This window comes from Hyla sarda, chromosome 7, assembly GCF_029499605.1.
Source record: "Hyla sarda isolate aHylSar1 chromosome 7, aHylSar1.hap1, whole genome shotgun sequence".
NCBI classification, from domain to species: Eukaryota; Metazoa; Chordata; class Amphibia; order Anura; family Hylidae; genus Hyla; species Hyla sarda.
Genome location: NC_079195.1, coordinates 30,454,749 through 30,482,331, shown reverse-complemented (window position 1 = coordinate 30,482,331; position 27,583 = coordinate 30,454,749). Strand labels below are relative to the sequence as shown.

Here is a 27,583-nt window from a genome sequence, read left to right as displayed (position 1 = left end):
CTCAATGCAAGTCTATGGGAGGGGGCGTGATGGCCGTCGCGTCTCCCCTTCCGATAGACTTTCATTGAGGGGGCGGGACGTGATGTCACATGACGGGGCGTGACGTCACAAGGGGGCGGGCGTGAACACGGAAGCCCGCACACAGCGTTCAGGAACTCAATGTGAACATTGAGTTCCTGGACGCTGGGGAGCGGAGTAACCCTTTAAAGGCTCATCCGTTTTCCATAGACTTTAATGTTAAATTTACTGTATCCGTTTTTTCTTCAGTTTTTTGGACGTAAGAAAAAATTCTGCATGTGCCGTTTTTTCTGCCAGAAAAAAAAAAAACGGAAATGAGCGCAGACGGGTACAAATGGATGTAAATGGATTGTAAAAAAATCCCATTGACTTGAATGGTAAAAAGAGAAAAAAAGGAACACAATAGCGCCCCTGGTGAAATACGTTAGGCACAGGTAGGGAGATGCTGGTAATAACACTCACCCTGTGGTGTTGCGCTCAGAGCACAACATCTGATATCGCATGTATCATAGAATGGGATCCTGCCGCTTGATTCCCCCGATCCCAGGCAGCGTCTGGTCCGGTAATGGTATAGGCAGCAGAAGAAACAAAAACGGAACTTATACCAAGCGCCAGATCCCTTGAGGTGGTCAGTCTAACAAAGTAGACCAATCGCAATAAAAGATAACATTTATTCCAAGCATAAATCAACGCGTTTCAGACCCGAAACGGACCCTTCAGCATCCTTTCCTGATGAAGGGCCCGCTTCGGGTCTGAAACGCGTTGATTTATGCTTGGAATAAATGTTATCTTTTATTGAAATTGGTCTACTTTGTTAGACTGACCACCTCAAGGGATCTGGCGCTTGGTATAAGTTCCGTTTTTGTTTCTTCTGCTGCCCATTTACATGAATGGGATTTTTTTTAAAAAACGTTTTTAATCCGTTTACAGACTGCAAGAACGGAACCGAAACGGGGATTAAAAAAAAACGGGGACAGACGGCCGTATGAACGCAGCCTTAGTATCATCTCCTGACATTGCTTTCCCGCCTCCCGGGCTGTGTGAGCGCTCCACCATTGCTTCCCTATTTCGCAGTTATCGAAGCATTGCCCTTACACCTGATAATCTAATATTCTGTATTCGTGATGAGAAATCTAATATTAACTCCTCGCACGCTGCATGCTCCATCACTTCTCTTCCTACATGCGCATTCTATCATCTCTCCTTTCTCTGTTTACGTTCCATTTTGGCCCAGTTTACTGCTTCTACAAGGGCAGGTGAATTGTCCTTAACAAGCGACGATCGGCCAAAAGGAAATCGATCGGAGCTCCTTTGTTTTCACTTACGCCTGCCGATTATCGGAAGGGGTTTAAATGGATCATTGTTCTCACAATCGTTCATTCAGACCTCTCTGCATAGACGTACACTGTCTGACGGCAGCACGTTCCCCTTTACACAATGATTTTCATGGCTACATAAAAGATGCAATAGAGGAGTATTTGCCGTTTGACGACTGAAGGGCTGATCGCTTGCGTATATGTTCCTTAAAGGGGTCCTCTGGAGGAGAATAAATCTTTTCAAATTAAAGGGGTACTCCGGCGCTAAGACATCTTATCCCCTATCCAAGGGATAGGGGATAAGATGCCTGATCGCGGGGGGTCCCGCCGCTGGGGACCCCTCGTGATCTTCCACGCCACACCCCGTTAGAATCAGTCCCCGAAACGTGTTCGCTCCGGGTCTGATTACTGGCGATCATGGGGACGGAGCATAGTGATGTCATGGCTCCGCCCCCTGTGAAGTCACGCTCCGCCCCCTCAATGCAAGCCTATGGGAGGGGGCGTGACAGCTGTCACGCCCCCTCCCATAGGCTTGCATTGAGGGGGCGGAGCCGTGACATCACTATGCTCCGTCCTCGTGGTCGAGATGGACTCAGCCTGAGGATCTCCAGCGGTTCCGGAAGCCGCTAAAGGTGGGTGCCGCATGGTAGATCCCGGGGGTCCCCAGCAGCGGGACCCCGGCGAACTGACATCTTATCCCCTATCCTTTGGATAGGGGATAAGATTTCTTAGCGCCGGAGTACCCCTTTAAAGGGGTACTCCAAACCCCATAGCAAATGTCTCCTGCTCTGGACAGTTCCTGACACAAACAGAGGTGGCAGCAGAGAGCACTGTGGTCAGACTGGAAAGAACTACACAACTTCCTCTGGAGAATACAGCAGCTGATAAATACTGGAAGGATTAAGATTTTTAAATAGAAGTAATTTACAAATCCGTATAACTTTCTAGCACCAGTTTCCTCTGTAGCATACAGCTGCTAAAAAGTACTGGAAGGGTAAAGATTTTTTTAATAGAAGTCATTTACAAATCTGTTTAACTTTCTGGCACCAGTTGATTAAAAGAAAAAAATGTTTTCCACCGGAGTACCCCTTTAACTGGTGCCAGAAAGTTATACGGATTTGTAAATCACTTCTATTTAAAAATCTTAATCCTTCCAGTACTTATCAGCTGATGTATTCTCCAGAGGAAGTTGTGTAGGTCTTTCCAGTCTGACCACAGTGCTCTCTGCTGACATCTCTTTTTGTCTCAGGAACTGTCCAGAGTAGGAGAGGTTTGCTATGGGGTTTTTCTCCTGTGCCGGACATTTCCTGACAGCAGAGGTGGCAGAAGAGAGAACTGTAGTCAGACTGGAAAGAACTACACAACTTCCTCTGAAGTATACAGCAGCTGATAAGTACTGGAAGGATTAAGATTTTTAACTAGAATTATTTTACAAATCTTTAACTTTCTGGCACTAGTTAATTTGAAAAAAAAAAATTCCTCCGGAGTACCCCTTGAACCCTGCCAGCGGCAGCCGCAGTCACTGTTCTCATAGTGGCCATGGCCAGTGCTGCCTGATTTTAAATGGCAGCCGATGCCGCAGGCAGTAAGCAGAGGCTACCAGGGTTTGGGACGAGTCAGGAATGACGCATGTGACATTGAGCTCCAAGGAGGGGAGCAGAAGGATATCAAGAGAGTACATGCCGAGCCTGGACCCTAGTGTGGTCCGTGGAGCCTTGAGCACCGGAGCAGGTACTGAGATGAGACGGCAACTAAACTACCGCCCAATCAGCCTTCAGTGCTTCACTGCTCATCTGGTCCGGGGACCAACTGCTATGGCCCAGGACTGGAGGAGAAGCGGGGCAGTATGGCTTGGAGACTGTGGCCTACCTACTATATAGGGCCCTGTGATAGTGGGGGCACAGAGCTGGGGGCCTATAACAAACTATACCATATAGGGGCATATAGACTGGTGAGGGGGCCTGTGGCACAGAGCTGGGGCCTATAACAAACTATACCATATAGGGGCATATAGACTGGTGAGGGGGCCTGTGGCACAGAGCTGGGGGCCTATAACAAACTATACAATATAGGGGCATATAGACTGGTGAGGGGGCCTGTGGCACAGAGCTGGGGGCCTATAACAAACTATACCATATAGGGGCATATAGACTGGTGAGGGGGCCTGTGGCACAGAGCTGGGGGCCTATAACAAACTATACCATATAGGGGCATATAGACTGGTGAGGGGGCCTGTGGCACAGAGCTGGGGGCCTATAACAGACTATACCATATAGGGGCATATAGACTGGTGAGGGGGCCTGTGGCACAGAGCTGGGGGCCTATAACAAACTATACCATATAGGGGCATATAGACTGGTGAGGGGGCCTGTGGCACAGAGCTGGGGGCCTATAACAAACTATACCATATAGGGGTATATAGACTGGTGAGGGGGCCTGTGGCACAGAGCTGGGGGCCTATAACAAACTATACCATATACGGGCATATAGACTGGTGAGGGGGCCTGTGGCACAGAGCTGGGGGCCTATAACAAACTATACCATATAGGGGTATATAGACTGGTGAGGGGGCCTGTGGCACAGAGCTGGGGGCCTATAACAAACTATACCATATAGGGGCATATAGACTGGTGAGGGGGCCTGTGGCACAGAGCTGGGGCCTATAACAAACTATACCATATACGGGCATATAGACTGGTGAGGGGGCCTGTGGCACAGAGCTGGGGGCCTATAACAGACTATACCATAAAGGGGCATATAGACTGGTGAGGGGGCCTGTGGCACAGAGCTGGGGGCCTATAACAAACTATACCATATAGGGGCATATAGACTGGTGAGGGGGCCTGTGGCACAGAGCTGGGGGCCTATAACAAACTATACCATATAGGGGCATATAGACTGGTGAGGGGCCTGTGGCACAGAGCTGGGGGCCTATAACAAACTATACAATATAGGGGCATATAGACTGGTGAGGGGGCCTGTGGCACAGAGCTGGGGGCCTATAACAAACTATACCATATAGGGGCATATAGACTGGTGAGGGGGCCTGTGGCACAGAGCTGGGGGCCTATAACAAACTATACAATATAGGGGCATATGAACTGGTGAGGGGGCCTGTGGCACAAAGCTGGGGACCTATAACAAACTATACCATATAGGGGTATATAGACTGGTGAGGGGGCCTGTGGCACAGAGCTGGGGGCCTATAACAAACTATACCATATAGGGGCATATAGACTGGTGAGGGGGCCTGTGGCACAGAGCTGGGGGCCTATAACAGACTATACCATAAAGGGGCATATAGACTGGTGAGGGGGCATGTGTCACAGAGCTGGGGACCTATAACAAACTATACCATATAGGGGTATATAGACTGGTGAGGGGGCCTGTGGCACAGAGCTGGGGGCCTATAACAAACTATACCATATAGGGGCATATAGACTGGTGAGGGGGCCTGTGGCACAGAGCTGGGGACCTATAACAAACTATACCATATAGGGGCATATAGACTGGTGAGGGGGCCTGTGGCACAGAGCTGGGGCCTATAACAAACTATACCATATAGGGGCATATAGACTGGTGATGGGGCCTGTGGCACAGAGCTGGGGGCCTATAACAAACTATACCATATAGGGGCATATAGACTGGTGAGGGGGCCTGTGGCACAGAGCTGGGGGCCTATAACAAACTATACCATATAGGGGCATATAGACTGGTGAGGGGGCCTGTGGCACAGAGCCGATCAGGGGCCTATAAACTATATAATATATGTTAAGTATGTATTTATATACAATATATGAGGAGCACAGGGCCCCCATATATATATATTATATAACTCTATCCCAATGTCCCATTTTTGTCTCAAGGAAATATAGTCAGCCACTGTGTAAGGGAAACCTGGGAGAAATTGTTCAATTTCACTAGAGCACCCCCACAGGAGAAATAAAGAATTACACAGTACTCACTGAACTGAATAATGCATAGGGGGAGAGCAATGTCTTTTTAGTAGTATTTTGCTGTAGGGTAGTGTCTCATAATCAGAGTGCCTTCAGCTACTGCATAACTACAACTCCCAGCATGGGAAGCGCTGCTCCGGGGCCCTGAACAACAACAACTATCATTGTAGCTATATAAGTGAGTTTGGTCCTACTCTTATACAGGCTTTATATCTGGTTTTGCAGCAAAACCCTATTCAAGTGAATATATTCAATACCAGACAAGGCCTGCGGAAATTAACCCTTTCTATCACGGTTGTTCTCTGATTCGGTTTTATAACCCTGCACAGGTTGCCTACCTCCTCTTTGTTTTTTTCTTTTGTTTTTCTCTGAAAGAAAAATCAAAAACAGCACCAATTTTTTTCTAGGCACATTCGCCCTTCCCTTTTTTTCCTTTTATAGAGATAACATGCCTCACAGGAAGGTCTCAGCAGAACGCTGCAGAATCACAAAGACCCTAAAAATATAACGTGTCCAGTAGCTACAAAAAATAAAAAAGAATGTGGCTGCAGCATGTGGGAAAAAACACACAATTCTAAACAATTACCTCTCCCATCGATCCAGCGCCAAAGCTTCTTCTACTTTACAGCATTGCTGACATGCACCTATCACCAATCATATCACCCATCATCATTAACCAAGCACCCATCACCCATCATAATGATTACTTAATCACCCATCATCAGTCTTCATCATCATCATCCAATCACCCATCATCAACCTACCACTCATCGTCACCCATCATCATCATCCAATCACCCATCATCAGTCTTCATCATCATCATCATCATCATCATCCAATCACCTATCATCAGCCAACCACTCATCATCACCCATCATCATCATCCAATCACCCATCATCAGTCTTCATCATCATCCAATCACCTATCATCAGCCAACCACTCATCATCACCCATCATCATCATCATCCAATCACCCATCATCAGTCTTCATCATCATCCAATCACCTATCATCAGCCAACCACTCATCATCACCCATCATCATCATCCAATCATCCATCATCAGTCTTCATCATCATCATCCAATCACCCATCATCAACCTACCACCCATCTTCACCCATCATCATCATCCAATCACCCATCATCAGTCTTCATCATCATCATCATCCAATCACCTATCATCAGCCAACCACTCATCATCACCCATCATCATCCAATAACCCATCATCAGTCTTCATCATCATCATCATCCAATCACCCATCATCAGTCTTCATCATCATCATCCAATCACTCATCATCAACCTACCACTCATCATCACCCATCATCAGTTTTCATCATCATCATCATCCAATCACTCATCATCAGTCTTCATCATCATCATCATCTAAGTACCCATCATCAACCTACCCCTCATCGTCACCCATCAACATCATCCAATCACCCATCATCAACCTACCACTCATCATCACCCATCATCAGTTTTCATCATCATCCAATCACTCATCATCAGTCTTCATCATCATCTAAGTACCCATCATCAACCTACCCCTCATCGTCACCCATCAACATCATCCAATCACCCATCATCAACCTACCACCCATCTTCACCCATCATCATCATCCAATCACCCATCATCAGTCTTCATCATCATCATCATCATCATCATCATCCAATCACCTATCATCAGCCAACCACTCATCATCACCCATCATCATCCAATAACCCATCATCAGTCTTCATCATCATCATCCAATCACCCATCATCAGTCTTCATCATCATCATCCAATCACTCATCATCAACCTACCACTCATCATCACCCATCATCAGTTTTCATCATCATCATCATCATAATCCAATCACTCATCATCAGTCTTCATCATCATCATCATCATCATCATCATCTAAGTACCCATCATCAACCTACCCCTCATCGTCACCCATCAACATAATCCAATCACCCATCATCAACCTACCACTCATCATCACCCATCATCAGTTTTCATCATCATCATCATCCAATCACTCATCATCAGTCTTCATCATCATCATCATCTAAGTACCCATCATCAACCTACCCCTCATCGTCACCCATCAACATCATCCAATCACCCATCATCAACCTACCACTCATCGTCACCCATCATCATCATTCAATCACCCATCATCAACCTACCACTCATTGTCACCCATCAACATAATCATTTAATCACCCATCATCAGTCTTCATCATCATCATCATCTAAGTACCCATCATCAACCTACCACTCATCGTCACCCATCAACATCATCATTTAATCACCCATCATCAGTCTTCATCATCATCATCATCATCATCATCATCCAATAACCCATCATCACCCATCATCATCATTCAATCACCCATCATCAGTCTTCATCATCATCATCCAATCACCTTTCATCAGTCTTCATCATCATCATCCAATCACCCATCATCAACCTACCACTCATTGTCACACATCATCATCATCCAATCACCCATCATCAGTCTTCATCATCATCATCATCATCCAATCACCCTTCATCATCTTCATCATCAATCTACCACTCATCATCACCCATCATCATTATAATCCAATCACCCATAATCATTTAATAACCCATCATCAATCATCATCATAATCATTATCCAGTCATCGATCATCAATCCTCATCCATTCACCCTTTATCATCATCATCATCATCATCATCATCATCACTGCTGCAGTCTTATTACCAACCTGGGATATGCAGAGTGTCACCTATGGGGGGAAGCTTCCCTGTAAGCTTTTGGTTTTACCCAGTGGAGCAATGCATGGAGCATAAGACTTTATGTCACCCCTATAGTCCCACAACAAAGGCCTCTCAGCCAGCGCCTGCTCTGTACGGATGAGGGGAGAACCCCAGAACAGCTGCCTACAGACCCATAACTCTTCCATCTGGAGGAAATCCTTGGCTAATGTCCCAGTCATGATTCAATGTTCTTTAAAGCGGTATTCCACTGGAAAACATTTTTTTAATCAACTGGTGCCAGAAAGTTATACAGATTTGTAAATTACTTCTATTAAAAAAATCTTAATCCTTCCTGTACTTATCAGCTGCTGTTATGATCCACAGGAAGTTCTTTTCTTTTAGAATGTCCTTTCTGTCTGTCCACAGCGCTCTCTGCTGACACCTCTGTCCATTTTAGGAACTGTCCGGAGCAGGAGAGGTTTGCTATGAGGATTTGCTCCTACTCTCTGGACAGTTCCTAAAATGGACAGAGGTGTCAGCACAGAGCACTGGGGTCAGACAGAAAGGAAATTCAAAAAGAAAAGAACTTACTTTGAATCACAACAGCAGCTGAAAAGTACTGGAAGGATTAAGATTTTTTTTAATAGAAGTAATTTACAAATCTGTTTAACTTTCTGGCACCAGTTGATTTAAAATATATATATATATATTGTTTTCCAGCGGAGTACCCCTTGACAGTGCCCTGGACAGTGCTTGGCAGTCTGTCATTATTTTTTAGGCATTTATATATATACAGTGGTCCCAACATACGTTTGTTGAAACCATCGTATGTTGAGGGATCCATGCAATGTAAAGTATAGGACAGTGGTCTACAACCTGCGGACCTCCAGATGTTGCAAAACTACAACACCCAGCATGCCCGGACAGCCGTTGGCTGTCCGGGCATGCTGGGTGTTGTAGTTTTGCAACATCTGGAGGTCCGCAGGTTGTAGACCACTGTTAGAGGAAGTTGTACTCACCTGTCCCCGCCGCTCCGGACCGTCACCGCTCGTCACCGCTGCCCTGGATGTCACCATCCATCGCTGTCGCCGCGTCCCCGGGGTGTCCCCGACGCTCCGGCAAGGCCTCTGTTTCCCCGGCATCCTCGCTCTCAGTCGGCGCCATCACGTCGCTACGCACGCCGCTCCTATTGGATGACGGGACGGCGTGCGCAGCGACGTGATGACGACGATGTAGAGCGCCGACTATGAGGGGATCCCGAAGAGGACGCGCCGGAGCCCCGAGGACAGGTAAGTGATCGTCAGCGGACCACACGGGGCAACGTAAACGGCTATCCGGTGGCAGCTGAAGCAGTCTGCGCTGCCGGATAGCCGTTTATGTGATGGCCCCGACATACAAAAGCATTGTATGTTGATGCTGCCTCTGAGAGGCCATCGCATGTTGAAATGATCGTATGTCGGGGCCATCGTAGGTCGGGGGGTCACTGTAATTATGATAAGTGCCCTTTTTTTCATTTCAGCCCCTGCCTCCATAATATCTGTGCACCCCCCCGGACCTGGGCGCTCCAGACGATGGGTTGACTCTTCTCCGAGCCGCGCGGTGTCACGTGGCGCCCGCCCTGTGGTTCTACCGTACTAGCAGATGGTTGTAGGAAATGAAATGGGGATTGGCCAAATAATGTCCCCTCCCCCCCCCCCCCCTTGGTGGTCACATTTGGAGCCCGTGCAGTATAAACATAAAAAAGTAATAAAATCATTAAAAAAAAGTATTATTCTTTTTATCTTTTTTTTTTAATCTGACTGAAACTATGAATGGCGCTTAACAAAAAAAACTAAAAAACAGCCTGTGTATTCAGACTGTTCAGGATGTTGGCAACCCCGACCCCGCATCCGGAGCACTTTACTGTCGTGTATCCGATCTGGAATATTCACGAGTTCTCATTCCTAATACGGTATACTAGACAGAACAAACACAGCTCTGGAGTGAAGCCACCAGATACACCTGATCCCCACATTACTGCGCGCGCAGACAAATGGAGGGAAACAGTCTCCGAGCAACACATCAAAGGCGGGGGGCTACCACAAGATCACGGTGGGGTCATTTTTGTGTAGCCCTGGTCTGTGATGTGGTGCTGCTATGCAGGGCTAGTTCTGCCTATAGGCAAAATAGGCAGCCGCCTAGAGCGCCCTCATGATGGGGACGCCACTCTCCCTGCTGCAAGAAAGTTAGTAACCAGCATCTGAAGCACCCGCCCAGCCAGAACCACTGTGGTGTCAGGAGGGGGTTTGTTACAGTGTGTCACCCCAGTAGTAAGATGATTACATGAGGAGGAGGTTTGTTACAGTGTGTCACCCCAGTAGTAAGGAGATTACATGAGGAAGAGGTTTGTTACAGTGTGTCACCCCAGTAGTAAGGAGGTTACATGAGGAGGAGGTTTGTTACAGTGTGTCACCCCAGTAGTAAGGAGATTACATGAGGAGGAGGTTTGTTACAGTGTGTCACCCCAGTAGTAAGGAGATTACATTAGGAGGAGGTTTGTTACAGTGTGTCATCCCAGTAGTATGGTGATTACATGAGGAGGTTTGTTACAGTGTGTCACCCCAGTAGTAAGGAGATTACATGAGGAGGAGGTTTGTTACAGTGTGTCACCCCAGTAGTAAGGAGATTACATGAGGAGGAGGGTTGTTACAGTGTGTCACCCCAGTAGTATGATGATTACATGAGGAGGAGGTTTGTTACAGTGTGTCACACCAGTAAGTAAGAAGATTACATGAGGAGGAGGATTGTTACAGTGTATCACCCCAGTAGTAAGGAGGTTACATGAGGAGGAGGTTTGTTACAGTGTGTCACCCCAGTAGTAAGGAGATTACATGAGGAGGAGGGTTGTTACAGTGTGTCACCCCAGTAGTAAGATGATTACATAAGGAGGAGGATTGTTACAGTGTGTCACCCCAGTAGTAAGGAGATTACATGAGGAGGAGGGTTGTTACAGTGTGTCACCCCAGTAGTAAGGAGGTTACATGAGGAGGAGGTTTGTTACAGTGTGTCACCCCAGTAGTAAGGAGATTACATGAGGAGGAGGGTAGTTACAGTGTATCACCCCAGTAGTAAGGTGATTACATGAGGAGGAGGATTGTTACAGTGTGTCACCCCAGTAGTAAGGAGATTACATGAGGAGGAGGGTTGTTACAGTGTGTCACCCCAGTAGTAAGGTGATTACATGAGGAGGAGGTTTGTTACAGTGTGTCACACCAGTAAGTAAGAAGATTACATGAGGAGGAGGATTGTTACAGTGTATCACCCCAGTAGTAAGGTGATTACATGAGGAGGAGGTTTGTTACAGTGTGTCACCCAAGTAAGTAAGAAGATTACATGAGGAGGAGGATTGTTACAGTGTATCACCCCAGTAGTAAGGTGATTACATAAGGAGGAGGTTTGTTACAGTGTGTCACCCCAGTAGTAAGAAGATTACATGAGGAGGAGGTTTGTTACAGTGTGTCACCCCAGTAGTAAGGTGATTACATGAGGAGGAGGTTTGTTACAGTGTGTCACCCCAGTAGTAAGGAGAGTACATGAGGAGGAGGTTTGTTACAGTGTATCACCCCAGTAGTAAGGTGATTACATGAGGAGGAGGTTTGTTACAGTGTATCACCCCAGTAGTAAGGAGATTACATGAGGAGGAGGTTTGTTACAGTGTGTCACCCCAGTAGTAAGATGATTACATGAGGAGGAGGATTGTTACAGTGTGTCACCCCAGTAGTAAGGAGATTACATGAGGAGGTTTGTTACAGTGTGTCACCCCAGTAGTAAGGAGATTACATGAGGAGGTTTGTTACAGTGTGTCACCCCAGTAGTAAGGAGATTACATGAGGAGGTTTGTTACAGTGTGTCACCCCAGTAGTAAGGAGATTATATGAGGAGGGGGTTTGTTACAGTGTGTCACCCCAGTAGTAAGGAGATTACATGAGGAGGTTTGTTACAGTGTGTCACCCCAGTAGTAAGGAGATTACATGAGGAGGAGGTTTGTTACAGTGTGTCACCCCAGTAGTAAGGAGATTACATGAGGAGGTTTGTTACAGTGTGTCACCCCAGTAGTAAGGAGATTACATGAGGAGGTTTGTTACAGTGTGTCACCCCAGTAGTAAGGAGATTACATGAGGAGGTTTGTTACAGTGTGTCACCCCAGTAGTAAGGAGATTACATGAGGAGGTTTGTTACAGTGTGTCACCCCAGTAGTAAGGAGATTACATGAGGAGGTTTGTTACAGTGTGTCACCCCAGTAGTAAGGAGATTACATGAGGAGGTTTGTTACAGTGTGTCACCCCAGTAGTAATGAGATTACATGAGGAGGTTTATTACAGTGTGTCACCCCAGTAATGAGATTACATGAGGAGGTTTGTTACAGTGTGTCACCCCAGTAGTAAGGTCTTCATGTCAAAGGGCGGAGCCAATGGGCAGGGTCAATGGGCGGCAAAATTAGCTTTCGCCTAGGGTGGCAAAAATCCTTGCCCCAGCCCTGGTGCTATGATTTGTTTTTATTTGTTTGTCTGTAAATTCATAGTATATCTGTACAGGGCAATGTTTTCCAAACAGCAGAATGCTGTCCAGGCATGCTGGGAGTTGTAGTTTTGCAACAGCTGGAGGCGCACTGTTTGGAAAACATTGGAATAGGGGTTGCAGATGCCTTGTGAAATGGAGCTCCGAAGGGGAACTCCAACTCCTGTAAAGAAATAAGATGAATTTTAATGTCATGTGATCAAAGGAAATTCGCTTTAAAGTGGGATTCCATCAAAAACCTTTAAATGCAATGGCCGCGTGCGTGATTACCCTCCAATCCACTGCATGCAGCTTTGCAATGAGAAGGAACGTGGGGCTTGGGATCCCTGCTCTTTATTTATTTTTATTTTTTTTAACTGTAATTTTTTATTTATTTTGTCAAAATATGAAATCAATACAAACAAGCAGGTAGCAGTGGGGATCAACCCCCATAAAGAGAATGTACAAAACCAAGAAGATCAATGTGCATGCATTGAAAACAGATGTCGCTAAAAAACATCATCCAACATATATCAAGCCCACCAAGGGGAGAGAGGCGGGGGAGGATGGGGGGGGGGGGTAAGGAAGGGAACAAACAAAAGGAGGGGGGGACAGTAACTCGCCACACTAGGGAAGAGACACCAAAAGAAGGAAACAGAAAGAAACAGTGAAAGAAAAACAACAAGGTCAGGGAGGCTGTCTATCAGTAAATCTGTCCCTAGGATCCCAAACCGAGAGAAACTGTGGGACCGTATTAGTCAAGGAGGCTGTAATAGACTCCAGGGAGCGGATTTCACGGATTCTAGCAAGCAATTCCCTCTCAGGAGGGGACGAGGTCCGCTTCCAATACTTCCCAATAAGAGTCTTGGCTGCCAGGACAACATGTAGAAACAATTTGAAGGGCTGCCATGCTAACGTTCTGGTAACCAAAGGATCTAGAGGTACCCCAATCCCCAAGACCTCCCGGAGCAAACGTTGGACCATATTCCAGGACCAGAAAATGTGATAAACATCCCCCAAGCCCACCCCACAACGCCAACACTGTGGGGGTATGTCCGGGTTCAGTCTATTTAGCAGAACAGGAGTATGGTACCAGCCCGTAAGCATCTTATACTGTGTTTCTTTGTAGGCTGTACAAATAGAAGCCCGAGAGGCCCTATCCCAGATCACCCGCCACGGAGAGATCGTACGTGTGGTGTCTAAGGCTTCCTCCCAACACCCCTTGTAGCGATGAGAAGGAGGGGTACCATCCAGTGGGGAAAGGAGGAGAGAGTAAATGCTCGATAGTAGCCCCTTCGTCTGCGGCCCACCTCTACACAACCTCCCAAAGCTCGTGGGGAGTGACACAGTCAAAGAGCCGCCCTGCGATGACATATAATGCCGAAGTTGCATATAGTGGGTCGATTCAGAGGCAGGGAGCTCCCAGCGAGACTTCAAGTCATCAAAGAGTAGGAGAACCCATGTGACAGGGTTCACTATATCAGCCCAACAGAACAGCCCCCGTGAACCCCATTCCCGGACCATATGTGCAGTGCTACCCGGAAGAAAGTCCGGGCGATAAAGGAAAGATTGCATAGGGGAGCAGGGGGATAAGAGCCGGAACCGCCTAGAGCAATAGGTCCACACATATTTAGTAAATGACATAGGGCCTAGAAAGGGGGGTACAGGAGAGGAAAGTGGAAAGGACCACAAGAAAGAGTTAGGGTGAACAGGGGCCAACCATAGCTTCTCAATCTCCATCCATTTGCTATAGGCGTGATAGGTGGACCACGCCACGAGATGTCGGAGGTGTGCCACCCAATAATATTTGGCAAAATCAGGGCCCCCCAAGCCCCCCAAAGACCGGCTCGCCATCATAACGGACATAGGAAGCCTATGCCTCTTGGCACCCCATATAAACCGAAAAATCGCTGATTGAAACGAGCGTAAGGGATCCCTGTTCTTATGGTCATTGGGGGTCCCAGTGATAGGACCCCCTAAGTCAGACAATCATCCCCCCATCCCGTGCATAGGTGATACACATTTATTGTCGGAATACCCCTTTAGGCATTGTAAACTTACTCCCTTAAACATTGTGCACTCTATACTCTATGGATTTTTGACATCCTAGGCTAAAGCAAATTTTGCTGCCCCTTGACCCCGCCCATTGACACTCTGCACCTTACTACTAGGGTGACACACTGTAACAAATCTCCTCCTCATGGGGCGGATATATGGAGGTATGCACGATGTCAGGATGCTGGACGGACCTGACCTGCCTGTCTGGCCGTGGGGGTGGCCCTGCGCTCCTCCAGCAGGCTGAAGAATGCAGATTATTGGGGTATCGGGGGTGGTGCGATGGTGGTGCTGGCTGGCGGGTGCTTTGGATGAGTGGTGCTTTGGATGCTCGCTGGCTACTAACTTTCTTGCAGTGGGCAGAGCAGCACCCCCATCAAGAGGGCGCTCTAGGCAGCTGCCTATTTTGCCTATAGGCAGAACCGGCCCTGTCTGTACTGAACACTGCAGACTTCAGACACTGGATCAATTCTCTGCCCGACAATAGCCTTACATCTTACATTGCCTTCAGCTGTCCGGGCATGCTGGGCGTTGTAGGTTTGCAACAGCCTGAGGCCCCCTGGTTGGGAATCGTGGTATTGTAGCTTCATTACAGCCTAGACATTGCAGCCTTATGTTACTTCATACATGAAGCACTCTAATCTGCCTCCCTGTACTTGAGCACTCTACATAGTATATACTTGTCACAGAGAAGAGTTTTATATCTACAGTGCATACTAACATTGTTTTCCTACATGAAGCACTCTAATCTACCTCCTGTATTTGTATTCCTTAGCACTCTAAACATCATACATTTCCTCACAGTCTGGACCTTGTAGCATTGTGTCACCACAGAGCATTGTAACATTGTTTCCCTACATGAAGCACTCTAATCTGGCTCCCTGTTCGTGCTTTCTTGAGCACTCTATGTAGTGTATGCCTTCTCACAGCCTAGACAGCGCAGTCTTATGTCACCACACCTACAGTGCATTCTAAACATTGTTTCCTATGTGAAGCGCTCTAATCTTTCTTCTTGTACTTTACTCCTTGAGCACTCTACATATTATATACTTCCTCGCACCCTAGAGTTTTTAGTATTGTGCCACCATATCTACAGTGCATACTAACATTGTTTTCCAACACAAAGCACTCTACAAAGCACTCTTCCTAAGCACTCTAATTCTCATACATTTTCTCTCAGTCTGGACCTTGTAGCATTGTGTCACCACAGAGCACTGTAACATTGTTTCCTTACATGAAGCACTCTAATCTGCCTCCCTGTTCATGCTTTCTTCAGCACTCTATGGGGGAGATTTATCAAAACCTGTCTAGAGGAAGAGTGGTGCAGTTGCCCATAGCAACCAATCAGATCGCTTCTTTTATTTTTCCCAGGCCTCTTTAAAAATTAAAGAAGCGATCTGATTGGTGTCTATGGACAACTGCACCACTCTTCCTCTGCACTGGTTTTGATAAATTTCGCCCTATGTATTGTTTCCCTTCTCACAGCCTAGACATTGCACTCTTATGTCACCACACCTACAGTGCATTCTATACTTTGTTTCCTACATGCAGCACTCTAATCTGTCTTCTCGTACTTTACTCCTTGAGCACTCTATAGCATTGTTTTCCAACACAAAGCACTCTACTCTGCCTCCCTGTATTTTCGTTCACACTGAGTAATTCCTCTTGAATTCTCTGCTCAGAAATAATTAACATCTGCTTTGCCTTTGACTTCAATGTATTTTACTCTGCGCTGTTCACACTAGAAGCAAGGACATGTTCATTCTTCTTGCGGAATATGCGAGCAGAAGTCCATTAAAGTCAATGGTAAAAAAATGTCCGCTTGAAATTGTTTCCGCACAGGAATTTGCGCAAAATTCGTGCAGAATTTGCGTGGAGTTTGCACGGAATTCCCGCAGAAATTCCACACGAAAATAAATAAAAATGGAAATTCCAATTGGTGGTTGTAGTCCAGCAAAAAAAAAAAAAAAAAAAAAAAAACAGTTTCCTCCTATATTCCGTGGGAAAATATGCGCAGAATTCCACGTTAATTCCGCGCAAATTTCACGCAAAAAAAAAGTAAATTCCACAGGAATTCCTCAGAGTGAACGCACCCTAATTCTTATACATTTCCTCACAGTCTGGACCTTGTAGCATTGTGTCACCACAGAGCAGTATAACATTGTTTCCGTACATGAAGCACTCTAAGGCTCCTTTCAGTGCATTCTATTCTACATTGTTTCCTACATGCAGCACTCTAATCTTTGTTTCTGACTCCTTAAGCACTCTACCTATTATAGACTTCCTCACAGCCTAGAGTTTTTCCTTCTGTGCCACCATATCTACAGGGTATATTAACATTCTCACATGAACCAAGCTTATCTGCTACAATATATTTGTGTACCTAAGCACTCTAAATATCATACATTTCCTCACAGTTTAAACCTTGTAGCGTTGTGTTATTTCAACACTGTTCCCTACATGAAGCACTCTAATCTTCTTCCCTGTCCTCTCTACAAATTAAAGCTGTCTTCATCACAGTCTACTCTAGACATTGTAGCATCGTGTCACTATACCTACAAAGCATTCTAAAATTGTTTCCCTATATGAAGCACTCTAACCTGTTTCCTCGTAGTTACCTTCTTAACCACTCCAAATATCATACATTTCCTCTCAGTCTAGAGCTTGTAGCATTGTGTCACCACAATGCATTGTAACATTATTTCCGTACAAGAAGCACTCTTATCTGCCTCCCTGTTATTGCTTTTTTGAGCACTCTACATATTGTATACATTCTCACAGCCTAGAAATTGCACTCTTATGTCACCACACCTACAGTGCATTCTATACATTGTTTCCTACATGCAGCACTCTAATCTGTCTTCATGTACTTGACTCCAGAGCATTGTAACATTGTTTCCGTACATGAAACACTCTAATCTGGCTCCCTGTTATTGTTTTTTTTGCGCACTCTACATATTGTATACATTCTCACAGCCTAGACATTGCACTCTTATGTCACCACACCTACAGTGCATTCTATACATTATTTCCTACATGCATTGTTTCCTACATGCAGCACTCTAATCTGTCTTCATGTACTTGACTCCTTGAGCACTCTACATATGTAATACTTCCTCACAGCCCAGAGTTTGTAGTACTGTGCCACAGTATATACAGTGCATACTAACATTGTTTTCTTACATGAACCAAACGTATCTGCCTCCTAAGCACTCTAAATATCATACATTTCCTCACAGTCTGGACCTTCTAGCATTGTGTCACCACAGAGCATTGTAACATTGTTTTTGTTTTGTACATGAATCACTCTAATCTGCCTCCCTGTTATTGCTTTTTGAGCACTCTACAAATTGTATATATTCTCACAACCTAGACATTGCACTCTTATGTCACCACACCTACAGTCCATTCTATACATTGTTTCCTACATGCAGCACTCTAATCTGTCTTCATGTACTTGACTCCAGAGCATTGTACCATTGTTTCCGTACATGAAGCACTCTAATCTGGCTCCCTGTTATTGTTTTTTTTTTTGAGCACTCTACATATTGTATACAGCCTAAACATTGCACTCTTATGTCACCACACCTACAGTGCCTTCTATACATTGTTTCGTACATGCAGCACTCTAATATGTCTTCATGTCGTTGTAACATTTGTTTCCGTACATGAAGCACTCTAATCTGGCTCCTTGTTCCTGTCTCCTTAAGGACTCTACATATTATTTACCTTCTCACAGCCCAGACCTTGTAGCATTGTGTCCCCCTCCTCACAAAGCATTATAAAACATAACATTTCCTCTTATGATCCTATACAAACAGCACATTGTAGGTCTCCGTAAACACTCGGCACATTCTCCTTGTTCTCTATGGAACCAACATTGTTTCTTAACCCTTTCTACCACAATCCTGTTTGTTTCTCCTCACACTTTGGCCTTTGTGGCGTCCTCGTACTCTGATCTTTCTACATCCATCTCTTTGCACTTTCTATTTTCTTTTCTTGGACATTCTACTATTGCTTCCTCCGAACAACTACTATCTGGATAATACTATATTGTATAAAGAACATTGTGAAATGAATCGACTTAACTGAATTTTGTCATTTATATTGATACATTCTCTATATAAACATCTCAGATATCTACCCAAAGCAATGGGATTTTACCCAACGCAATGTGTATCCAATGAATCCTAAAAACCAAACACATTTTATATAAACGTAAATTACCTTATATACCCAAGTGCACACACAAATATATACCCACCCTATATACCCCAATCTCAAAAAGTGTACAGTACCTTGTATTCTTTAGTCATATATACTAGGTAGGACTCATGATTCAGTCTTGCATTCTTACCCTGCTACCCAGCACTGACTTCCCTCCTGTTACCCCCCCCCCTCCCCCAGTTTAACCCATTTACCCCATTGCATAATCTTACATACCACTTCATGTTGGACGGCACAGAGTTAACCCCAGGACGAGCTGATCATTGCCTGTGGGTTGAAGATTTGGTTAGACAGAGACAACTGTAGAATCGCCTGCACTTCCCTGGTTACATATTGCTATCTACATGATCATTCTGGTCCATCCCTTATTCCTTCAGAACCCTCCCAACAAGATAGAAAACATCTTACGGACCTAATAAAATGGAATAAAAAATTGCAAATGGGAGCCAGAAAAAAAAAAAAACTTCATAGATAAGAGTAGTCATAATGATGTGTTACATAAAGCATGGTGGGCATAGCTGGTGGAGGCATGTGTCCAGGGTGCCAGTTTGCCAATAAGCCACTTTGCCTCAGCTGGGGGTATTTAAAGGGCTAGGGCAGTGAAGTGAATCTTTGGAAAGTCTAGCTAGGACTCTGTCTAGCCAGGACTGTGACTACAGGAAAGGTCCATCAGTGTAGTCAGGTGGAGGTATATAGATGACTTATTCTCAATATTCTCACTGTCTTTAACCTAAAGTAATACATAGGTCTGTGTTTCTCAACCAGGTGCCTACAGATGTTTCAAAACTACAACTTCCAGAATGCCCAGACAGCCTTCGGCTGTCCGGGCATGCTGGGAGTTGTAGTTTTACAACAGCTGGAGGCACCCGGGTTGGGAAACATTGACATAAGTTATAGTTTGGAAAAGAGACCTGCGTCCAGTTGTAGAACCAAAGGCACCTGAGCTGGCACTTGTAGTTCTCTAACGTAATACATAGGTCTGTGTTTCCCAACTAGGTGCCTACAGATGTTTCAAAACTACAACTCCCAGCATGCCCGGTCAGCCTTCGGCTGTCCGGGCATGCTGGGAGTTGTAGTTTTACAACAGCTGGAGGCACCCGGGTTGGGAAACATTGACATAAGTTATAGTTTGGAAAAGAGACCTGCGTCCAGTTGTAGAACCAAAGGCACCTGAGCTGGCACTTGTAGTTCTCTAACGTAATACATAGGTCTGTGTTTCCCAACCAGGTGCCTACAGATGTTTCAAAACTACAACTCCCAGCATGCCCGGACAGCCTTCGGCTGTCCAGGCATGCTGGGAGTTGTAGTTTTGCAACAGCTTGAGACACCCGGGTTGGGAAACATTGACATAGGTTATAGTTTGGAAAAGAGACCTGCGTCCAGTTGTAGAACCAAAGGCACCTGAGCTGGCACTTGTAGTTCTCTAACCACCTTTCAGCCACAGGTTGCTCTTTTCTCTGCTCCACTTCTTGAACGTAAGCTAACGATTCCTTCCCAGTGATACTTTGTATCACACCTTGTGGAGGCTGTAGGCATCAATCTATCCGTGTACACAAAGCAACTGGTGGTGCTCTTTGCACTACTGCACAGTGCTGCACACAGAGTCCCTGACACACCCACAAAGCATGCACTGTCAGTGTCACACACACACACCAAGTGCTGCAGACACACACCCAGCTGGCGCACCGCTACATGGATGCACAACAGGTGGACATGCCCACAGCTCCTGAGCAAAGATGGATCTTTGTCCTTCCTAGTGAAGCTCACACACGACACAAGTGGACACACACACACAGCTGGTGCAGCGGTGCTCTGACCTCAGTTTTGGGGTGCAGGCTGGGTTTGGGGTGACGCTTCTGGTTCTACCTCTGCTCTCTCTTTTTCTCGCTCTGTCTGGCAGGATCACTGCGCTCTCTCTCCCTCCCTCTCACACTTTCACTCTCTCCCCCTCTCTCCCTTCCATCCACTCATATTATCTCTCTCCCTCCCTTGCAGACTGTCTCCACCTTTCTCTTCTCTTGCTCTTTACCCTTCCTTGTCCACTGTTGCATGCAAGATGCAACATTCTGCAGTGTCTTGGGAACAAGGGGGGGGGCGATAGGGGGGGGGGGGGGGGGGGCGCGCAGCCGGAGTGACGCTCTGCGGGGCGAGCTCAGGGGAGACTTCGTATACCTGACAGGTTATGACGAGAGATGGTTTTTCGGAGGCAAGAGGTTAATAGAGGAATAGCAAATCTCCGCCTGTGAAGAAGGGGTTAACGGCGAGATGCTCTGCAGAGCTGCGTTAATGGTACAAGTTATTGCTGGCTGTGACAAGACGGGGACATTGTGTACTGGAGAAGCGTCTCGGACTCGCTCTGTCTGCCTCACTCTCTCATTTTGTGTGAATGACTCAGGGTGTCTCTTTTGGTGTGACACCCGTGCTGGGTCCGTCACACACTCTGTGGCTCTCTCTTTCTACCTCGTACTTTCGGAGTCTCTCTACATCCTTTATACAACCCCCCACCCCTCCTATCTCTCCTTTGCTGTCTCCTTGCAAGATGCCTAGAGGTTACCATGGAGACAGAGGAGAGCGCATCGCTGGTACCAGCTGTCTCCTCTACACCCAAATGTCCACCTCTCTCTTTCCCCCTGCACATAGCTGTCTGGTCTGTCTCTTATTTTGCAGGTCTGTCTGTCCTGTCTCTGTGTCTCACATCTCCTCCTCCCACCGTGATCTGCCATGGTGTTCAGCCTCTCATTGCACAAATGTCCTGTCTCTATGGATTGGGTCTAATTCTAGATGCAAATGGCTGTCACTTCCAATGTGTCTGTCTGTCTGTCTCTCATTCCCTTCACAGTCTCGTTCTTCTTGCTTTCTACATCTGTCTCTCCTTCCCTCCATCTCCTATGACTTTCTTCAGGCAGCGGTCTGTCTTGATCACCTGTTTGAGACTATCTCAAGCTGCCTCAAGCTCTGTCTCATTGAGACAATAGGCCTGTCTCGTCTCTCTCTGGCACTGTCTCTCGTTCTCTACAGATGTCTCTTCTTTGGTCTCTGTGGTTCAGTATTGCATGTACATCATGTTTGCGCAGTTACATTGTAAGGTCCGTCAAGATCACCCTAAGAAGGTGCCCGGTGCCCACCAGTGGGGTCATCTGCCGCCCGCTCTGTGTACATATCAGGGCCACCTCTTCTGACCCATCATCTTCATCATCAAGGATGACATAATCTTTGTTGTAGTAAGAAGATCCCAGCACTCACCAAGTCTGATACAATAATGGTTGTATTTATTCACATCTGGTCATGATACAGGTACAGACAGGACGCGTTTCGGCATAGCGGGCCTTCAAGGCCCGCTATGCCGAAACGCGTCCTGTCTGTACCTGTATCATGAACAGATCTGAATAAACACTTACATTATTGCATCCAATTTGGTGAGTGCTGGGATCTTCTTACTACAACAAAGATTATGTCATCCTTGATTATGAAGATGATGGGTCAGAAGAGGTGGCCTTGAAGGCCCGCTATGCCGAAACGCGTCCTGTCTGTACCTGTATCATGACCAGATCTGAATAAACACTACCATTATTGCATCCAATTTGGTGAGTGCTGGGATCTTCTTACTACTGCAATTTTTTGCTTTGATGCCACCATCACAGTTGTTTTGACACTTTTACAGGACATAGGCCAAGATTTATCAAACCGTGTGAGAGAAAAAATGGAGGGAATTTCCCAAAGCAACCAATCACAGCTCAGCTATCGAGCTCTGGTAAAGTGAAAGCTGAGCTGTGATTGGTTACTGTGGGAAATTCCCTCCATTTTTTTTCTCTCACACAGTTTGATAAATCTGGGCCATAATCTTTGTTGACATTCACTTCAGTGTCTACAGAAACTTTATTTAAGGGGTACTCCGGTGGAAAATGTTATTTATTTATTTATTTATTTTTATTTTTTTAAATCAACTGGTGCCAGAAAGTTAAACAGATTTGTAAATGACTTCTATTAAAAACTCTTAACCCTTCCAGTACTTATCAGCTGCTGTTATGATCCACAGGAAGTTATTTTCTTTTTGAATTTCACAGTGACACCTCTGTCCATTTTAGGAACTGTCCAGAGTAGGAACAAAAATCCCCCATGGAAAACCTATCCTGCTCTGGACAGTTCCTAAAATGGACAGAGGTGTCAGCAGAGAGCACTGTGGTCAGGCAGAAAGGAAATTCAAAAAGAAAAGAACTTCCTGTGGATCATAACAGCAGCTGATAAGTACTGGAAGGATTAAGATGTTTTAATAGAAATAATTTTCAAATCTGTTTAATTTTCTGGCACAAAAATGTTTTCCAGTGGAGTACCCCTTTAATGTGTGCACCCCCTTCATTATCTATGGTGACATTCACCTGATTAGTCTCTGTGGGCACTTATTTATGGGTTGATGTTCTGCTGAACCCATAATGTGGGCACTTCTTGCACGAGATGTTGATAATCCCAAATACGGCAACTTTGATTAAAAAAAAAAAAATGTCTCTGGGGACTGATAAATCTTCTACGTTGGCATTAAAGGGGTACTCCGGTGGAAAACATTTATTTTTTATTTTTTAATCAACTGGTGCCAGAAAGTTAAACAGATTTGTAAATTACTTCTGTTAAAAAAATCTTTATCCTTCCAGTACTTATTACCAGCTGTATGCTACAGAGGAAATTCTTTACTTTTTTAATTGTTTTTTGTCTTGTCCACAGTGCTCTCTGCTGACACCTGATGCCCGTATCAGGAATTGTCCAGAGCAGGAGAAAATCCCCATAGTAAACCTATGCTGCTCTGGACAGTTCCTGACACGGACAGAGGTGTCAGCAGAGAGCACTGTGGACAAAACAAAAAGAAATTCAAAAAAGCAAAGGATTTCCTCTGTAGCATACAGCTGCTAAAAAGTACTGGAAGGGTAAAGATTTTTTTAATAGAAGTAATTTACGTATCTGTTTAACTTTCTGGCACCAGTTCATTAAAAAAAAAAAAAAAAAAAAAAGTTTTCCACCGGAGTACCCCTTTAACTTGAACCTTATCAGTGGGAATCTACTGATGTTCTGTGTTGACAGATAACTAAACCCTCTATGTGGGCATGTATGTTGATGCCCCTGTATATGGGCGCTTTGATAATGCCACCTGCTCCTGCTATGTGGTACTTACTGATGTTCTGTGTTGACAGTGAACTGAACCCTCGATGTGGGCACTACCAATACAACATATGTTTTGTATGTGGGCACTTTGATAATAACTTTCTTGGGCACCTCCCGATCTTCTACTTTGACATTCACCTGAACCCTATACTTATTGATGTTTCATATTGACATCCTACTGAGCCCTCAGTGTGGGCAGGCCAGAAAAAGGTCATTATCACTGAAAACATGGACCAATACATCCACTTTAGCTATTCCAAACCAAAACAACTACTGTGGTGACCCAGTACAGAATCACGTGTTCTTCTGTACTCCTGCCCATCCTGTGTGGCAGATGCTGCTTCAATGTCCGTCCTGGGCCCACACTCCTCAGGACTCTCCATAATGCATTAAATAATGTCATGTTACATAAGGGCAAGGCTCAAGCCCTGCAGGAACGTGTGGGAACTGAGTTCCTGAACTTTTTCCACAGCAGGATCCCCATTCCCATTAGCAGGAGTCCTGCAGGAGCAGCTATTGAGTGGAAATCTTGGGTGAGTTCCCTCACTTTTTTTCCCCCAGGACTTGACCCCTTTATAAGGGTTAATGTATTGGTTTTCCCATGCACTTGTTACCTTAAGAAACCTGTTGTCAAGGTCCTTGTTTTTAAGGGGAGTATGCAGTGGTGAACATGTGACTTATCTGCCCAATGGGAAGGCTCTAAATTGTTCCCTTATAAACTGTAGCCAGAGTTCAGAGTTGAGATTTGTTCTGAGGTACAGTTTGGTGAGGAGTGGAGTCTGTCTGTGAGGTGATTCTGAAGGAGGCCTGAGGCCTAGTCCGGCAACCACACATCTACTACCAGTTAACCCCACTACCCAGGTGAAAATCAAAGCCTTACAGTAAGCCTACAGTCCGGGGATTACTTCAGTCAAGTTAGTCATGTCCAAGTCCTTAAAGTATAGCGTGGGCTGCATATCGGTCAAGTCAATTATATACAGTGATCCCTCAACCTACAATGGCCTCAACATACAATAGTTTCAACATACAATGGTCTTTTCTGGACCATCGTAAGTTGAAACCAGACTCAACATACAATGTACAGACAGTCCAGATCTGTGATACCTGTCAATGGCTGGAAGAACCGACCAATCAAAATGGGCATTCACTGGTAAAACCTCTGTATTACTGAAGCGTATGCACTGACTGGTGTCTGATAGTGCCCCCCTACAGTACAGGAAGGTATTACATGTTCTGTACTCTTTACCTGTATTACTGAAGTGCATGCACTGACTGGTGTCTGGTAGTGCCCCATACAGTACAGGGAGGTATGTTCTGTACTCTTTACCTGTATTACTGAAGTGCATGTACTGACTGGTGTCTGGTAGCGCCCCCTACAGTACAGGAAGGTATTACTGAAGTGTATGCACTGACTGGTGTCTGGTAGTGCCCCGTACAGTACAGGGAGGTATGTTCTGTACTCTTTACCTGTATTACTGAAGTGCATGCACTGACTGGTGTCTGGTAGTGCCCCGTACAGTACAGTGAGGTATTATATGTTCTGTACTCTTTACCTGTATTACTGAAGTGCATGCACTGACTGGTGTCTGGTAGCGCCCCCTACAGTACAGGGAGGTATTACATGTTCTGTACTCTTTACCTGTACCAGGGTTAGCTGCTCCATTGGACACCAGGTGAGGGCGGATCCATTTTATTTTTTAGGACACTGTGTGTACTGTACAGGACCCCGAAGAAGCTCCTGTCCTCTACATAGACCAGTGTTTCCCAAGCAGGGTGACCCCAGCTGTTGCAAAACTACAACTCCCAGCATTACCAGGTTTCCATAGAGTTCTGGTCTCAACATACAATGGTTTCAACATACAATGGTCATCCCAGAACCAATTAATATTGTAACTTGAGGGACCACTGTACAGCACAATCCACTATAAGTCCCAGCAAACTGATAAGCTTCCTGAAGTTTCACGCTAATCTGAGCTGTAACGGATTGTACCATCTTTCCAACCTCAATAAAGCAAACCAGTTATCCGTAACCTGGCGTCGGAAGGATTACTTGCCCCATGCCTGCCACAGGTGAAGCCGACCTGCCTCGGGTGGTGTATAGGTCAACCACACCCTGGCGTCACGATAAGGTTGATTACACATAACCCTGTCCGACACCACACTACCAAAATATAGCTAAACTATTGAATCTTTATTATTAATAATCTAAAACCCCATGACATGCATTATTCAAAGATTCCAAACAAAAATCAGTAAAACATCGGTCAATCCCACAAGTTCTCGACGGGTTTCCCCTTATATCCAATAGTACTACGGATCATCAGGGGATGGCAGTGTAAGTGTGGAGATTAATGGTGTATCTAAACGTGAGATTATTCCATTTTATAGATGATTACATAGATCAGCAACAGGTAAACGTAAGACTCAATAATACAAAGCAAGACATAACCGCACGGCGTATTTTCTAGTGAAGTGGAGTTTTATCAACAGATTAACCCGATACTTGAGGATTGGTAGAAGACTTCACCATGTTATCCTTATTCCTCCAACTGTGCACAGTTTTTACAATTATTAAAGATAAATAATCTTCCGATATTCCACTTAGCGGCTAGTGAGAGGCTACATCCACTGATAAGAATAGGTGAAAACAATGTAGAAGAGAGTACCACAGAGAATGCCGACAGGATAGAGCAGTGGTCTTCAACCTGCGGACCTCCAGATGTTGCAAAACTACAATTCCCAGCATGCACGGACAGCCGACGGCTGTCCGTGCATGCTGGGAGTTGTAGTTTTGCAACATCTGGAGGTCCGCAGGTTGAAGACCACTGGTATGGAGAGTCTCATCCGCTCTGATGGTTCTTTGTTAAAGGGGTAGTCCAGTGGTGAAGAACTTATCCCCTATCCTAAGGATAAGTTGCAGATCGCGGGGGGTCCGACCGCTGGGGCTCCGATCTCCTGTACGGGGCCCCGACAGCCCGCGCGAAGCGGCGGCCGACACGCCCCCCCAATACAACTCTATGGCAGAGCCGGAGCGCTGCCATAGCGATGTATTGAGGGGGCGTGTCAGCCGCCGCTTCGTGCGGTGGTCGACACCTGCTATCTGGCCAGAGAGCCTGGCCCCCATAAAGAGAGAGTGCGGGGGGCCCCAGCGGTCGGACCCCCCGCGATCTCAATCTTATCCCCTATCCTTAGGAAAGGGGATACGTTTTTCACCACTGGACTACTCCTTTAATACCAGATTTGGGTACACATGCCTTTATGGGTATTTTCTATAGGGGAGCACTAGAGATGAGCGAACTTACAGTAAATTCGATTCGTCATGAACTTCTCGGCTCGGCAGTTGATGACTTTTCCTGCATAAATTAGTTCAGCTTTCCGGTGCTCCTGTGGGCTGGAAAAGGTGGATACAGTCCTAGGAGACTCTTTCCTAGGAATGTATCCACCTTTTCCAGCTCACCGGAGCACCTGAAAGCTGAACTAATTTACGCAGGAAAAGTCATCAACCGCCGAGCCGAGAAGTTCGTGACGAATCGAATTTACTGTAAGTTCGCTCATCTCTAGGGAGCACCTATTAAACGGGTATTCCAG

General features: G+C 45.7%; 1 protein-coding gene across 5 annotated transcripts in view; it reads right to left on the bottom strand.

The window, feature by feature from the left end:
- PIANP (PILR alpha associated neural protein) overlaps positions 1 to 22,515 on the bottom strand; it is a 53,409-nt gene extending 30,894 nt beyond the window's left edge. The window contains exons 1-2 of one of the 5 annotated variants that reach the window (XM_056533058.1): positions 22,410 to 22,515; positions 19,061 to 19,111 (exon numbers count right to left, since the gene is read on the bottom strand). In XM_056533058.1, the coding sequence (XP_056389033.1) occupies positions 19,061 to 19,068 (8 nt within the window). In that variant the 5' untranslated portion in view covers positions 19,069 to 19,111; positions 22,410 to 22,515. The other 4 variants (XM_056533060.1, XM_056533059.1, XM_056533061.1 and 1 more) reach the window with 4 other exon arrangements.
- Positions 22,516 to 27,583: the final 5,068 nt, after the last annotated feature.